Source organism: Thamnophis sirtalis, unplaced genomic scaffold, assembly GCF_051295495.1.
Source record: "Thamnophis sirtalis isolate CommonGarterSnake01/CBP01778 unplaced genomic scaffold, rThaSir2_p1.2 scaffold_4, whole genome shotgun sequence".
NCBI lineage: Eukaryota > Metazoa > Chordata > Lepidosauria > Squamata > Natricidae > Thamnophis > Thamnophis sirtalis.
The window spans coordinates 11723526-11740269 of record NW_028261384.1 but is presented as its reverse complement, the minus strand read 5'-3'; the positions used below and the strand labels follow the sequence as shown (position 1 = coordinate 11740269).

Here is a 16744-nt window from a genome sequence, read left to right as displayed (position 1 = left end):
TGTTCTCCAATTGTCAAGCCACAATAGGTCTTTACCACATCACCTTGATCTCCTAACTTCATGGATCTTTAACCAACATCTGTTCCCTGTCTTTTGTGGTCATCCCACCTGAACACGGAGGGATTATAACCTGTAGGTAGAATTAACGGAGATTGGAAAACAAGTTTAGTTGCTAAGGAGGAAAAGGTTGACTTGTCCCTTTCGTTGAGACTTTCCCTTGAAAATGAAACCCATCTAGCAAGGAAGATTTGAATCAGTATAGGGGTATCCACAAAGTGTGGTAAAAAAAGTTGAAGGTGATAGCCACAATCATGCTATCAAAGCTCAACCTGGTTTTCATGTGTGTCACATGTACAATGCCCATTAAAACCAGGTGGAGCTGTGAAGCCTCCACTGTGGCCGCCATATTTAATTTTAACCATATACTACATACAACATTGTCTCAAGGCATATCATCTGTTCCTCAATGGTTCCCCCATGTATGAAAAGATTCTCCTTTTTCCTGTATGGATAGTATTATTGCCAATATTACCACTTTCCAAACTGAGCTGCAAGTTATTGAATGATTGGGGGGAGGTAGAGAATAGATGGGGGCCTGGGCAGTCAGAGGTGGTATTTACTGATTCTCTGAAGTATTCAAAGTTTCTGCTATTGGTTCTCAAGAACTGTTCAGAATCTGCTGAATGCCACCTCTGTAACAGATCATCAGTCAATCACTTTCCACAAAGTCGTTTGTCTGAAATCTAACACTGTATCGAATGGGTATCAGAGAATACCATGCAAATATTTTTAAACATTGGTTGAATTTGATTTCATTTTTCTTTTCTGGTATCCATTGTATTGTTCCTCCACTGAGAGAATTGATGATTTTGTTCAAAAAACTTAATGGCTGACTGCTTTTTATCCCCTCTAAATGTAATTTTTGATAGGAGAGGGAGAGAGGGGGAGGGAGAGAGGGGAGAGAGGAGAGAGAGATGGATAGGGATGGAGAGAGAGAGGAGAGAGAAATGGGGAGGGGAAGAGGGAGGGGGAGGGAGATGGTTAGGGAGGGAGGAGACAAAGGGAGAGTGGGGAGAGGGAGGGAGATGAATAGGGAGGGAGGGAGAGGAATGGAGGGGGTAGGGTGGGAGGGAGGGGAAGGAAAGAGAGAGGGAGAAAGAGATGGATAGAGAGGGAGGAAGGGAGGGAGAGGAAGGGAGGGAGATGGGGTGGGAGGGAGGGGAAGGAAAGAGAGAGGGAGAGAGAGATGGATAGGTGTTAGGAATATAATCTAATGGTGGGGTTGGTAAAATATAAATCATGTAACAATGTTGTACATGTTTCTTTAAATCATGCTGTAAAATGTGATTGGTTGCTGTTTCCTCAATCGGCCATAAGATGGAGCCAGAATCACTGTTAGATGCTGATCTGATTTAAGTGTTTGGAAGCTGGCTGTTAGAGATGCCGTACAATGATCAGCGTGAGCTATTGTAAGTTATGCAACTGCTAGCAAACTTTGTGTACCGGACTGTTTGTATGATTATGGATTATGTTATTTGGATTATCCCTTAACTGAAAGATGTTGATGACTGACTGTCTTAACTGTGTATGACTTGGACTGTTTGATGGACTCTGATACCTCTATTTCCACGAAAGTAAAAACCTATTTAAACTGCAGTGTCTCTGTATGCTGGTTTGTGTGTTCTCCAACACCACTCTTACAACGCTTCTCTGAATGCACTCCTTCTCCCCATGGAGAGCTTACCTAACATTAGGGAGGGAGGGAGAGAGTGGGGGAGAGAGGAGAGAGAGATAGATAGGGATGGAGAGAGAGATGAGAAAGAAATGGGGAGGACAAGAGGGAGGGAGATGGATAGGGAAGGAGAGGAAAGAGGGGGATATGGTGGGAGGGAGGGAGAGAGGGGAAGGAAAGAGAGAAGGAGAAAGAGATGGATAGGGAGGGAGGATAGAGGAAGTGGGGAGAAGGAGGGAGATGGATAGGGAGGGAGGGAGGAGAGAGAAAAGGAGAGAAGGGGGAGAGGGAGGGAAGGCAGAGAGGAGGGAGAGGGTGAGAGGGTGGGAGAGGGAGGGAAAAGGAAAGGGAGAGGGGTAGGGCAGGAGTGAGAAGGAGAGAGTGTGTGTGTTGTGTACCTTAGTGGTTCAAGATAGAACCATTAGGCTAGAAACCAGGGGACAGTGTGCTCCAGTCCCACTTTAGACATAAAAGCTGATTGGGTGATATTGGGCCAATCACAAGGAGATGGTGAGTTCTCCTCCTGACATGAAAACTAGTCATTCTTTCCCAGCCCATTCCATCTCATAGAGTCATCGTTGTGGAAAAAATAGGGGGAGAAAGGAATATTATGCATATTCATCACTTTGGGTTATGTGTGTGTGTGTGTACATGCACACACACACACACACACACACACACATCCAAGTCAAGCAATGCCTTATACTAACATGGAAGCCATGTCACTTAACTTAGAACAGGACTTATGACAAATCAAAATAATCGCCCAACTCATGTCCACTGAGAAACGCAATAGTGGAGCCTAAATGAGTTCAATGGAAAAGATAGCCAGCAGGTTAAGATTTCAATTCATGAAAGGCACATTTGCCAGGGGGGCAAAAAGCCCCAAGGAATAAATCTACCCATTTCTGAGCAAACCTCCATCCACCCAAGATGCATGTCGTAGTTTGACACAAACTAAAAACTGGCCAAGTCCAACCCAATCTGCAGGTTTCATTTGGATGCAAATCAGTTTGGCTTACACGTTTCTCCTGGCCCTCCAACTTGGAGAGGGGCAAAGAAGAAGAGATATTTCTATGTGATCTTACACAAATTTCTATTCATTGCCAAGGAGGCCCAAAGGAGACTTTTTTACATATTTCCTCCCATGTTAAAATGTTCCTTTCCAAACAAACAAACAAACAAACAAATAAATAAATAAAGTAAAACGACTGGCCCACTTTTCCTTGATAGATATCACAAGTCTTTAAAAGGTTCCAAAAATCCACTTTTAACACCCACTAAAGTGATAATTGTTATTATCTAAAGGTGGTGAGTGCAAAAAGTGTGCTTGTTAGGAGCATAATTATACCAGCGTTTGAAAACTACCTAAGAATAATAACTGGGGTTTTCCCCTCCTTGTGCCAAGGAGCGTGTGTTGCCAGTGCATTCATAAAAGCAAATCACACTCAGGCACTGAAACTTGGAGAGTGTTAAAGGAATTGCTTAGGCAGCCCTGCCGTGGAGGAGATGCTCTGGAACTTTGAATAATGCAAAATGATGTTCTGCATCTTCAGTTATATTTAGCATAAGACAAGATAAAAATAGCTCGCATCTTTTATATTACTGACTCATGAATAAAGAAGGCGACACAGAATAGCTGAGGAGGTCTACCGCATGTGGGCTTACCTTGGGAGGGGTGAAGGGAAGGAGTCTTGCAGAGATTCACAGAAACTTTGTAGAAAGTCACAGGGATAATAAGCATTGCGATTTGGTAAGAACATTGGCATCCAGGAAAGCGATCAGCTTCAATGGAATGGAATAAAATTCTTTATTGGCCAAGTGTGGATGGACACACAAGGAATTTGTCTTAGGTGCAATATGCTCTTAGTGTAAATAAAAAGACAAGATACATTCGTCAAGAATCATAAGGTACAACGCCTAATGATAGTCGTAGGGTACAAATAAGCAATCAGGAAACCATCAATATCAGTATAAATTGTAAGGATCTAAGCAACAAAGTTACAGTCATATAGTCATAACTTGGGAGGAGATGGGTGACAGGAACAATGAGAAGACTAATAATAATAGTAGTAATGCAGCCTTAGTGAATAGTTTGACAGTGGTGAGAGTATTATTTGTTTAGTAGAGTTATGGCATTCGGGGGGGGGGAATTGTTCTTGTGTCTAATTGGTGTGCAGTGCTCTATAGGGTCGCTTTCAGGGTAGGAGTTGAAACAGTTTATGTCCAGGATGTGAGGAGTCTGTAAATATTTTTCACAGCCCTCTTTTTAACTCGTGCGGTCTATAGGTCCTCAATGGAAGGCAGGTTGGCCGTAATTGTTTTTTCTGCAGTTCTGATTATCCTCTGAAGTCTGTGTCTGTCTTGTTGGGTTGCAGAACCTAACCAGGCAGTTATAGAGGTGCAGATGACAGACTCAATAATTCCTCTTTAAGATAAATCAGTTCCTTTAGGACTCTGCTCACTCAACATATAAATTCACATTGGGTTTAACTGTGGCCTGTTGAACAAATCACAATTAGATGGCATTGCATAATTCTTAAGCCACAAACCATGGTTGATGAGCTCCCTGGGTGAGATCACACCATGCAGTAAAGAATAAACAGATATGTGGTGGGATCCCAGCCTTTGCAATAAACCTACTTTAAATCATCTTGAGGTAGAAGAAAAAACTGGGGGGGAAAGTAACAAGATCCCAGTTTTCCGGAAGATGCAGCATTTCAAAGCTTCTTCCATTTCTTTCAGATGGCATATGTGCCTTCCTTGGTACACCTTAAACGTAAAAGATGACTTTGTTCAACCTCAGTTAGGTTGACAAGTTGAAGAACATTGCTGAGAATGGTTGCTTCATTGTCCTTTGACACCCTGAAAGTCCCTGATCCATTCTAGCCTCTTAGAGATCCCACAGAGCAGGGGGGGGGGGTTCTTCAAGCTTGGCAACTTTTTTAGATGTGTGGATTTCAACAGCACCAGATTTCCCCAAACAGCATGCTTCGTGCCCAAATCTTGATGCCCAGTGAAAGAAAGGTGGTAGATTGTGACATCAGCCTTCCCCAGATGTTGATTTGCAGAGCAACTGATAACACTTGCTGTATCATTTGTGGAGCCTGGCTATTTCTGTTTTTTTATGATGCTGATAAAAATCTATTGTCCAAAAAGGCACCCAGATTCTTTAATCTGAAAGAGTCACTGAGTAGAGTAGTGTAGTGTAGTGTAGTGTAGTGTAGTGTAGTGTAGTGTAGTGTAGAGTAGAGTAGAGTAGAGTAGAGTAGAGTAGAGTAGAGTAGAGTAGAGTAGAGTAGAGTAGAGTAGAGTAGAATTATTTATTGGCCAAGTGTGATTGCACACACAAGGAATTTGTCTTTGATGCATATGCTCTCAGTGTACATAAAGAGAAATAAAATAAAATACATTCATCAAGAATCCTAAGACACAACCCTTAGTGATAGCCATAGGTTACTAATAAGCAATCAAATTATATTAGGAAACAAATAAAACAATATACATTTTAAAGATACAAGCAACATGGTTATAGTCATAAGTGGAAAGAGATAGGTTCCGGGAGAGAGATAGCTCCTAGGAAGGAAGAGGAGAATAATAGTAATACAGTCTTATTAGATAATTTGAAAGTGTTGAGGGAATTATTTGTTTAGCAGAGTGATGGCATTTGGGGGAAAACTGTCCTTGTGTCTAGTTGTTCTGGTGTGCAGTGCCCTATAGTGTCGTTTTGAGAGTAGGAGTTGAAACAATTTATGTCCAGGATGTGAGGGGTCTGTAGATATTTTCACAGCCCTCTTTTTGACTTGTTCTGTATACAGGTCCTCAATGGAAGGCAGGTTGGTAGCCATTGTTTTTTCTGCAGTTCTAATTATCCCTTGAAGCCTATGTATGTGTATGTGGCATAGAGATGCTGTGGCAGAAAAGAATAGGTATGCCCTCTTGAGATTCTCGGAAGACAGAAAGTCAGGAAATTGAATGAATAATGGACACAATAGAAAACCTGAAATTATTTATGAAGCAGTTCTGCTCCTGGTCCCAATAGATGACATTTCTCTATGGATGGGACCCATAAAATGCACTTCCTGCTGGACCTGATAGACACGTAGATGTGATGGGTGACACAATCCCTCCAATATCCTGGCCCCACGCCCTGTAGGTTTTTATAGATCACTACCCTGAACTGAACCTAAAAGCAAACTGGTAATCAATGGGTCACACAGAGCACAGGTATAATATGCACTGATCGAAGCGCTCACACTGATCGTGTTGGAAAATGATAAGGAGTTGACAATATAATGGAAGAAACACTGTATTACAAGATGCTTGTGGTTTCTTTGTGAACTGGGCTAGGCCAGGGGTGAGCAAACTGCGGCTCTGGAGCCGCATGTGGCTCTTTTATCCCTCTGCTGCGGCTCCCTGTCATTCAAAATATGCGTCACAATTGCCAATGTGTGACACCTACCAGAACGTGATTTATTGAGCTCTTTGACCCCGGAAGGCCAACCATGGATAAATCCAAGAAAAGAAAAGTTTCAGAAGAAAACGGAATGTTTAATTCAACTACGTATGCTAGTTTTGTGACTGTTCAGGAAATAGTCAGGCACGGTAAGGATTTTGTGGCTCCTGGTGTTTTCTGTGAGAAACGGGTCTGAATGCCTCTTTGAATGTTTAAGGTTGCCGGCCCCTGGGCTAAGCTGAACTGATTTGTTTAATAAAGTGCCTGAAAATTGGAGGTATATTTTTAGTGTTTCCTTTCACAAAGGAAAATCTTAGACTATATGGAGAGTAGTCTGAAAATAATGCCTGGGCAGAATTCTGAATAAAAGAATTTATTTTATTTATTTATTTTAAAAAGGGAAGTGCACCGTGGTTTTATGCAGAATAGAAGCATTGGAAATAAGGTTATTTTTCTCTAGTAATTCATTGAAAAATATATAGAAATGCAGATTTACAGTCATTCACTTAGTGATCTTTTGAACTTAGAACAGCACTGAAAAAAATGGCTTATAACCAGTTTTTCACGTGACTGCTCCAGCACCTGTAAGGTCACGTGATCAAAATTGGCAATTGACGTGTATTTATGACTGTCCCGAGGTCATGTGATCACCATTTGTAACCTTGCCAGCTGGCTTCCGACAAGCAAAATGAATGGGGGGAGCCAGATTTGCTTAATGACCACATGATTTGCTTAAGAGCTGCAATGATTCACTTAACAACTGCAGCCAGAAAGGTTGTAAAATGGGGCAAAATTCACGTAACAACTGCCATGCATAGCAATTGAAAATTTGGGCCCCAACTGTGGTTGTAAGTAGAGGACTACCTGTAAACAACTAAACTATATACAGGTAGTCCTCGATTTACAATCACAATCAAGTCCAAAATTTCTGTTGTTAAGTGAGACATTTGTTAAGCGAATTTTGCCCCATTTTACGACCTTTCTTGCCTCAGTTGTTGAGTGAATCACTGCAGTTGATAAGTTAGCAAACCGGTTGTTAAGTGAATCTGGCTTCCTCACTGACTTTCCTTGTCAGAAGTTTGCAAAAGGGGATTGCATGATCTTAGGACACAGCAACAGTCATAAGTATGAAACAATGCCCAAGCATCTGAATTTTGATCAATGACCTTGGGGATGCTGGAAAGGTGAAAAAATGGCCGTAAGTCACTTTTTTCAGTGGTGTTGTAACTTTGTGGAGTCACTAAATGGACTGTTGTAAGTTGAGGAATACCTGTAGTTGTTGATTTGGAAAAAGCATCTGATAGAGTAGATAGCCTTGAAACATTGAATTGTTTTTTAAAAAAAATATGAAGTTAAATATTGATTCTGGCTGAATGGAGGCTGAATACAGTTAAGATCATAAGTCTGTAGTGGAATATAAATTATGAGAATCAATGGAAAGCAAAAGCTTCGATGTGGAGCAGAGAGTAAGATAAGAATATGTGTTTTATACAATTCATTGTTTAATGTACTTGTGCATAAACATACAAGAAATGCTTGTGGCACTTTTGGAGGGGTGTTGGCTGGGGACATGAATGTATTTACACATTCGTATGCAGATGAAATAATGTAGCTGGCTGAGAACTTGAATGATTTGCAATGAATCATGTTAGATATATTGTGTGATATTATAAGGAGCCTGGATCCAAACATTCATGTAGCAAAGCCCAAAGAGATTGTGTTTGATATGCAAAACAGAATGAATAATAGCAAGTTATAAATAAAATGGCAAAAAAAAAAGAGAGAAAGAAACAGAGCAAATCAGAAACTTGGGTAGCTTGATAGAATGTTGACTAAGAATAAGACAGTATGCAGGGAAATTTTAAAGAGCTGCAAATGATAGTAGGAAGGCTATAGGTATAGCCACCTAGAGCCTCCAGAATTGGAAGGAAGGAAGGAAGGAAGGAAGGAAGGAAGGAAGGAAGGAAGGAAGGAAGGAAGGAAGGAAGGAAGGAAGAAGAAAAGAAGGGAGGGAGGAATGGAGAGAGAAAAAAAGGGAGAAAGAAAAAAGGAATGGAGGGAGGAAGAAAAGAAGGAAGAAAAGAAAGAAGAAAAAGAGGGAGAGAGAGAGGGAGGGAGAAAATAGGGAGGGAGGAAGGGAGGGAGGGGGAAGGGAGGGGGAAAGGAGGGAGGGAAGGAGGAAGAAAAGAAGGAAGGGAAAAGAAGGAGGGAGAGAGGAAGGAAAAAAATAAGGGAGGGGGAGGAAGGGGAGAGAGGGAGGATCTGCAGAGAAAGTTTATCTGAAGAAAAGAAGTGATTGTGTATAAGAATATTCTTCTCAGTGTTCTGCTGTACGAGACATGGAAGTTGCATAAGACAGAAGTACATCAAAAGAAATTGAACGCAGGTAGTCCTCGACTTACAACAGTTCATTTAGTGACCATTCAAAGTTAACAATGACATTGAAAAATGTGACTTACAGTATGACCATTTTTCATACTTACAATCATTGTGGCATCTCATGGTCATGGGATCAAAATTCAGATGTTTGGCATCTGACTCATATTTATGACCATTACTGTGTCTACTAACTTAACAACTGTAGTGATTCACTTAACAACTCTGGCAAGAAAGGGCATAAAATGTCTCAATTAACAATGGAAATTTTGGGCTCAGTTGTGGTCATAAGTCAAGAACTGCCTGTATAAGGAAAACTGGACATGTAGGCTGAGACAACACAAGAAGAGGTACGGTTGAGGTTGAATTGTTACTGGATGAATGGCAACTGAGTGCAAAAGTGAACAATCCAGTAGAAAATTACACCGAGGTGCTTTGGTCGTATGGTGAGAGAATAAATGCAGACCGAATCACAAAATAAATATATGAAAGAAGATTGAATAACCTGGGAGGAAGAAAAAAAAAATGATAGCCAGCTGGGTGACTCTGAGTTAATCCCTCTCTGACCAACTCACTTCACTTGGTTGTTGTTATGGGAAAAATAAGAGGAAGGAAGGAGGTATGCTTACTGCCTTGAGTTATCTATAAAAATAAAAAAGGTGGGATAGAAATAAGAAATTAAATGAAATATGGACTTGATGAGATCCTCCAAAAAAGAGAAAAGTGGGAATATAGAAGAACAAACACAAGGTAGTAAGCAGTGTGAGGACAGGAGGAAAGTAGCAGAAATAAGGATGCCAACCAATCACAGTTTTGATTGCACTTCCTTCCAAAGCTCTTGAAATGCTTAGGAGTTGAGGACAAGGGTGTTCTCAAAGCTAAGGGAGATGCTGTAGGCCAGGAGAAAGCTTCTGGAGAAGATTTAGATTTTAGATTTAGATTGCTTTTATTTATAGGCCGCCCTTTTCCCTGAGGGGACTCAGGGCGGCTTACAACCTATAGGGAGGGGATACACGTAATGACATATACAGACAATACACAATTAAAAATAGAAGCAACATTCATTCATCATTCGGGTGGGGACGGATCCCAATCTTTAACCCCAGGCCTGGCGGGATAGCCAGATCTTAAGGGCTGTGCGGAAGGTCTGGAGGGTGGTGAGGGTACGAATCTCCACGGGGAGGTCATTCCAAAGGGTCGGAGCTACTACTGAAACGGCCCTTGAAGGAGGAGAACAGGCCATTGAAGGAGGAGAAGCCATCTTAGAATAGACTTGAATTCTCTATTGGCCAAGAGTGATTGGACACACAAGGAATTTGTCTTTGGTGCATATGCTCTCAGTGTACGTAACAAGACTCATCAGGTGCAACATTTAACGATAGTCATAGAGTACAATTAAACAATCAGGAAACACTATCAATATAAATTTTAAGGATTCAAGCAAGGAAGTCGTACAGTCATAACTTGGGAGGAGATGGGTGATAGGAACGATGAGAAGACTAACAGTAATAGTAATGCAGCCTTTGTGAATAGTTTGACAGTGTTGAGGGAATTATTTGTTTAGCAGAGTGATGGTGTTCAGGGGAAAAAAAACTGTCCTTGTGTCTAGTTGTTCTGGTGTGCAGTGCCCTATAGTGTTGTTTTGAGGGTAGGAGCTGAAACAATTTATGTCCAGGATGTGAGGGATCTGTAAATATTTTCACAGCCCTCTTTTTGACTCGTGCAGTGTACAGGGCCTCAGTGGAAGGCAGGTTGGTAGCCATTGTTTTTTCTGCAGTTCTAATTATCTTCTGTCTTGTTGGGTTGCAGAACCGAACTGTTATGGAGGTGTAGAAAGTAGGCTGACCTGCCCTCCTTAGAGAGTTAAACCTATTATATTGCTCAATTGTGGATCCAGGTTGGGGGGGGGGGAGCTTTAAGAAATGGCAGAGGACATGAGGGCCTGGGGAACTCAAAAGATGCTAGATTAATAGTAGAGAATATCTCTAGGTCAAGATTGAACTGTGGGATTCTTGATGCTCCCTGAATTTGGTTGGTTTTTTTGCAGACATTTCATTACTCAACTATATAATAACATCAGTGCTAGAAGGGAGTGTGGTTTGTTCTCTGTTCATATACAGGTGGCTTGCCCTGTCCCTGTGGGTGGTAGTATTCTTGGTAATACCTTGGTTAGGCTGTGTTGTTTAGCTTTTGAATGTTTGTCTGGTGTTAATCCTCTCTTATCTGAGTGTTGGTGACTGGCCAGGAGATGTTTTGCTCTTCTTTCTTTCTTTCTTTCTTTCTTTCTTTCTTTCTTTCTTTCTTTCTTTCTTTCTTTTTCTTTCTTTCTTTCTTTTAGCTTTTTAGATGCTACATGGTCAACCAGCTGGAAAGAGCAGCCCTGACATGGAGGGGAGGTTCGGATGTTAAAGACCTCCAGTGGGGAAGCAGCCGAAACCTAAACGGGGCTGGGGGTTCAGCGCAGGAGGAGGTCCCCGGACCGAGACAGCTGGCAGGGAAGAAGGAAAGCAGAGGCCTTAATGAGCTGGCCAAGCTGAAAGATCTCCGTTCGCAGAGGGTGAAAGGCTGCTGCACGACGCTGCCGACTGCTGCTCCCACCCCCCACCTCCCACCCCGTCCCATATTCGGGCCCAGCTGGCAGCGCGATGCAGCAACTCGGCGGAAAACCAAAGGGGATGGAAGGCTGTGTCCACTACCTCGCCCTCTGCTCTCCAGGGAGAGGATGCGAAAGCGGTGGGCGCGGGATGGGGGAGGGATAAGACTGGAAGGGCAGATCACCAAGGACCTGGCCGGGAGCGCGAAGGAACCTCGCCGTTTGAGGTCCTTCCCTTGAGTCTCCGAGGCCCCCCAGCATGTGCTTTTTCTTCAAAGGACGTGTGGAAGCGACGTCCTGCCTTCCAGTGCCAGGGAACCTAGGGGCACTTGTGGGGAGGACATAGTTGCAGGCGACCCAAAAAACTGGTCCGGGTTTTTGGAGCCCACGTTTGGCAGCGGTCAGTTAGGTTAACTCAGTAGGGCAGGAGTCTCCAAACTTGGCAACTTTAAGACTTGTGGACTTCAACTCCCAGAATTCTCCAGCGAGCTATGGAAGTTGCCAAGTTTGGAGACCCCTGCAGTAGGGAGACATAAGCACTCTGCACATGTCCCCTGCACATGTCCCCAAGCCTGCCCGTCTTTTATTCTTCCCTGGCCCAGATCGGGCCCTGCGGGATTTGGCCTTGCGTCCCGTCGGCAGAGAGGAGGATACTAGTCACACTCGGTAAGTGTGCCAGCCAGAGGGTCTCCCGGAGAGAGCAGGTGGCAGCTCCTCCGGCCTTCAGAAAAACTCTTGCTGCTCCAGTCTCAAAGGAAGGCGCTGGAAACAGGCGGTCTTGCTGCGCGACAACCAAGAAAGGGGAAATCGAAAGGGAGGCGACCTTGATGTCCCCTCCACCGGTCTGGTCCTCGAGGGGCAAAACTCCGCCGAGAACGCTTTGTCGCGAGGGCAGCGGGAGACAAGGGGCGATGGCTGGGGATCGAAAGACCCCAGGCTAGCCCCACCACCTCCCGGAAGCGCGCGGGACCTTCGCCCAGAAAGTCACTTGAGCTGGACATAGGCGAGGCTTAGCCAGGCGGCTCAAATCTTCGCCTTTCCCTTGGTGAATCGCGACCCGGCGCTCCGAGGACCCGCTCCGAGTCAGCTGTGCAGGGGTGGCAGGGCAGATGCAGGCGGGCACGGCTGTAGGGAGGGAAGAAGGGTGAGGAGCGAGCGCCGCGAAGCCCCTGGCCTCGGGGCAAGAGATGTCTCCCTGCAGGAAGAGCAGGCGAGCAAAGAGGCTGGTCACACCAGCCCAGGCAAAATGCATAGGAGACGGCGTAGCTGGAAACTCAAGAGAAGCGAGTCACCTGCCGGCTTGCTTATTTTGATACACATATATGGGCTGAAGGCGGGCAGGTGCCCAGCAGGCTGGGTCTGTCACGTGGCAGAAAGGCGGGGGAAAGTTGGAGGACTTTAGTTTGGGGACCCCATTGGGCAACAAAGGCAGTCCGTGGCTTCGATGCCCTGAAAAGGACCCCGACACATTCAGTTCCGACGAGTTAAAGCGCCATTTAGCTCAGCTTTCTTCTGGATATCCGGACCCCGCCAGTGGAAGTCCCCTTCCCAGGAAAAAAGTTGACCCGCGCTTGTTTGATTTTTATGTCCGCGGAAGACATTGGAAGAGTTGTCTGAGGCACCTTTTCCAGTACCTCCTGTATATAAATTCCCTTGGCGACACGATCTGAGAGAGTGAGCAGAGCGTGCATCCCGATTTCAGCCACTGTAAGGCGGTGGGCTTCCGCCTATTTTAAAGTTGCAAGAATCTGACAACTTTGGGGAGACCCTCAACTGTGGCAACAGTTGCTTCCCTTCATCTTTTGCTTTGCTAGGGATGCCCAACTACTTCTGCCTTAGACCTTCCATTGTATTTTTTCCACTCACCTGTGGGTGGATGGGTGTTACTCAAAGCGACAAACATATATAATACCCATGTCTCTTTTACCAACACTACAACCCCATTAGGCTGAGAGAGAGTTTGGCCCTCAGCCGGCTTTCATGACGGGACTAGAACTCCAGATTCCCGGTTCCTAGCCTAGCACCTTACCCATTAGACTAAACCGATTCTCACGTGAATTCCTCTTGGGAGCTTTTCTTTTCCTGCTATACTTGGGAATCCTGGTCTCCTGATGATGAAAAGAGGCGGGCGTCACGGGGGCGGGACGGGCGGGGGGGAGAGAATAGAGGAGATGGGCTTTTTTTTTCTCCTTCCACTTTTTAGATGCGCGCAACCTCCGCGCGCACTTTTCCTGCCCTTCTCTCTCTCTTCACTCCAGCTCCTCCTGCCGAATCAAAGCTCTTTTGTACCAAAGAAAAAAGGGCGAAAAGCAATGATCAGACTTAATCTATATATCTATATATCTATGTATCTATGTATCTATGTATCTATGTATCTATGTATCTATATATCTATATATCTATATATCTATATATCTATATATCTATATATCTATATATCTATATATCTATATATCTATATATCTATATATCTATATATCTATGTATCTATGTATCTATGTATCTATATATCTATCTCTATCTCTATCTCTATATCTATATCTATATCTTTGTTTGTTTATTCACGGAGATCTCAGATACTATCCGGAGGGGAGAGGACACTGGGGGCGGGGGGAGCAAAGTGGAAGAGAAAGAGATTTGATAGTTATCTCTCCGTCTCCAACTTCTCCAAGTTTTTCTCTATCGCCCAGAGAAACCCCGAAACAAGCCATGAAATAAACTTCTTTGCTTGCAATAGGCCTCTTTCTAGATCTTGTCAATTTCCCACTGGAAATCCAGAGGTTTTTATCAATCTCTCATCACTGAATTCGGATTAATAACTTCCTCCTCCCCCCTCCTCTTGGGATTAATATCGCCAGTGGCTTCGGTTCTGTGGAACTTCGAATCTGCCTTGATGACTTGCGCCTCTTGATTTCTATGGGCATCCCAAGACATAGGATTATAGAGCAGCTGGTGCCGATTTGGAACAAGTTCCTGAAAATTTAAGACTATCCTATCTGGCGTTCCAAACTACGGATAACCACTAAGTGGCAGCAGAGAGACACACATTGCTAGTGACGTTCTGGGAACATCTAGGGGATCACAGGGTTTGTGCAGAAAAGTAACAGACCTGCTGGAAATGAAGAAGCGTTAGCTCAAAATTGGGCAGGGAATGGAAAGGGAGGGAAATAACTCTCCGGGCATCCAATATTGCAGCCCTGGTTAAGAATAGTTCTTCTCTTTTAAAAGTAAGTGGATCCAAAACTTCTTAGACGCTGATCCTTTTTTCAGAGTTTTGAAAAACATTAACTGAGCCCAAGTATTTGGAACTGAGGAACCTCAAAAAAACTTGGATCTTAAGAGGGAAAGAAGAAAGAAAAGTTCACAATGGGGAATTTTCTTTAAACTTGCTAGAAATAAGCCTACGTGCCTTTTCTACTTTGCAAGATAACTACAACACCGTTACGTCCTCCCTTCTACAGGTCAGTGTTTTCGAACTTCCCAGAATTTCCCAGCCGGCTTTGAGAAACTCTGAGGTAGACCATCCATACATCTTCATTTGCAAGGGTTTGTTTTTCCTCAATTCTTGAAAGCATTGTTGTCCTTTGAAGCAGAGCACAATCAACCCCAGTTTCATACAGAGACCAAAAAAAAAAAAAAAAAAAAGTTTAGTCGTAGGCACAGTTTCATATCTGCGTCCATTTTATTAGCCTCTAGATACCTTTGTTTATTCGGCAGCTCCGGCAGCTCCAAAGTCCTCAATTGCCAGCCAGCGAGAAATAACAAGTAAGCCAACATTAAGGATAATTCTCTTAAGTCTCCACCGTCTCTCGTACACGAATCCTGCTCCATACCTTCAGCGTCAAGCGGTGTATACGTCCAGAGATCTATGGGACCCCAAGGCAATTGCAACTGCCGTCCCACGTACGTAGCTCGCCTGAACTCTGGTTGGGCTACAAAAGGACAGATACTTTCCAAAGTCTTTTACATCCATCCTGTCCGGAGGCCGAGCCCTTCTATTCTACACCCCTGTGTTATAAACAGGAGCTATTTTCCACGTTAGAAAGTTATTACAAGATCTGTGCAGTCCAGGGGGGGGGGGAATTAAAAACGGCCCCTTCCGAAATAAATATTTCTTCTCCCTTCCTTGTCCTGAAACCTAAGGCGACGCGTGGGGATGAGCCTGCTTGATGTAATGCCCAACTATGTGTGGTTGTTGGTGTTTAATGGGAGCCCTAACTCTGCCTGTGATTTCCTCAGTTTCTCAAACGGCGACGAAGCCTCCTCCCCCCCCCCCTCCACTGACCTATTTTATCGGTCCCTTAAATTTTCCAGACCATTTTCAACCTCCAGGCTGGAAGGTAACGTGTGAACGTTTTAAGGGGGGGGGTCTCACCTCTGCGCACATACACCTCGTCTTACTCTTGCTGACAAATATTAACCTGCTGCCAATTTTCTTTTAAGTTGAAGAGGAGAGGGGGGGGGGAGAGAAAAGAAACATGTAATTGATGTTATCCCGAGAAAACGCCGTCTCCACCCCTTTCACTTCCCAACCCTTCAGGTACAAGAAAGGAGCGAGCGAAAATCTCTCAAGACCATTAAAAAAAAAAAAAATCTCTCGCCTTGTTGTTGTGGGCGCTTCCCGCCCCCCCCCCTTTCCTATTTTGCCTTCTTCAGGGTTAATACATCGGAAGGCGAGCTTCTCCCGCCTCGACCAATCAGGACTCGGCGCTGGCAGCTATAATATAGAACCAAAGCCAGGCTTCACTCACAGGCGTTTCAGCTCCCATTAGATCCCAGTCTTTATTATTTCATTCCGTTTCCACCGTCGCTCCCCCCCTCCCCTCCCCGCTTCCCGCCCGCAGTCCCCTCCTGCCTTCTACGCGCCACGATCCTGAACTCCGATGAGTCCCGTTATCGCAAGCGCCCTCCAAGATGCACCTGCTTTGCTAGAGATCGGGGGCTAAGTCACCGAGAGAGGAGAGGAGAGGAAAGGAGGAAGAGGCGGGCGGGCGGGCAGGCAGGCAGGCAGCAGGAGAGAAGGAAGGGAGAAGCCAGGAGCCGAGGGAAGAGGGCAACTCCCGGGCGAGGAAGGCAGCAGCGGGCGCGCTCTCTGACACTCACCCGCACTCACCCGAGCCACGAGCCCGGTAGAGCGCAGGGGGCGGCGAGGGGGGAAGCCGAAGGGGCCGCTTGCTCCGTGGACGGCATGCTGCTTCTGAGAAGAACTGGGCTCCTGCCGCTGTGCCTAGGCGCGCTTTTCCTCTCCGCCGGGCTGGCTTGCGGGCCGGGCCGGGGTTTCGGCAAGAGGAGGCACCCGAAGAAACTGACCCCTTTAGCCTACAAGCAGTTCATCCCCAACGTGGCCGAGAAGACGCTGGGCGCCAGCGGCAGATACGAGGGGAAGATCACTCGGAACTCGGAGCGCTTTAAAGAGCTGACCCCCAATTATAATCCGGACATTATTTTTAAGGACGAGGAGAACACGGGAGCCGACCGGCTGATGACCCAGGTCAGAGACGCGCCCTTCGCCTCTTGCCGACCTGCTCGCCTTCCGGCCTGGGGAGGGGGGGGCGGACTGTAACCCGGCAGCGTCGCCTCCCTCCGG

The 16744-nt window shown here is 45.0% G+C and overlaps 1 protein-coding gene across 1 annotated transcript in view; it reads left to right on the top strand.

Annotated features, from left to right (window-relative positions):
- Positions 1-16220: 16220 nt before the first annotated feature.
- Positions 16221-16744, top strand: part of SHH (sonic hedgehog signaling molecule) — a 40286-nt gene continuing 39762 nt past the window's right edge. Inside the window, exon 1 of the mRNA XM_014067506.2 lies at positions 16221-16648. Within this exon, the coding sequence (XP_013922981.1) occupies positions 16346-16648 (303 nt within the window). The 5' untranslated portion in view covers positions 16221-16345. The remainder of the gene's footprint in view (positions 16649-16744) is intronic.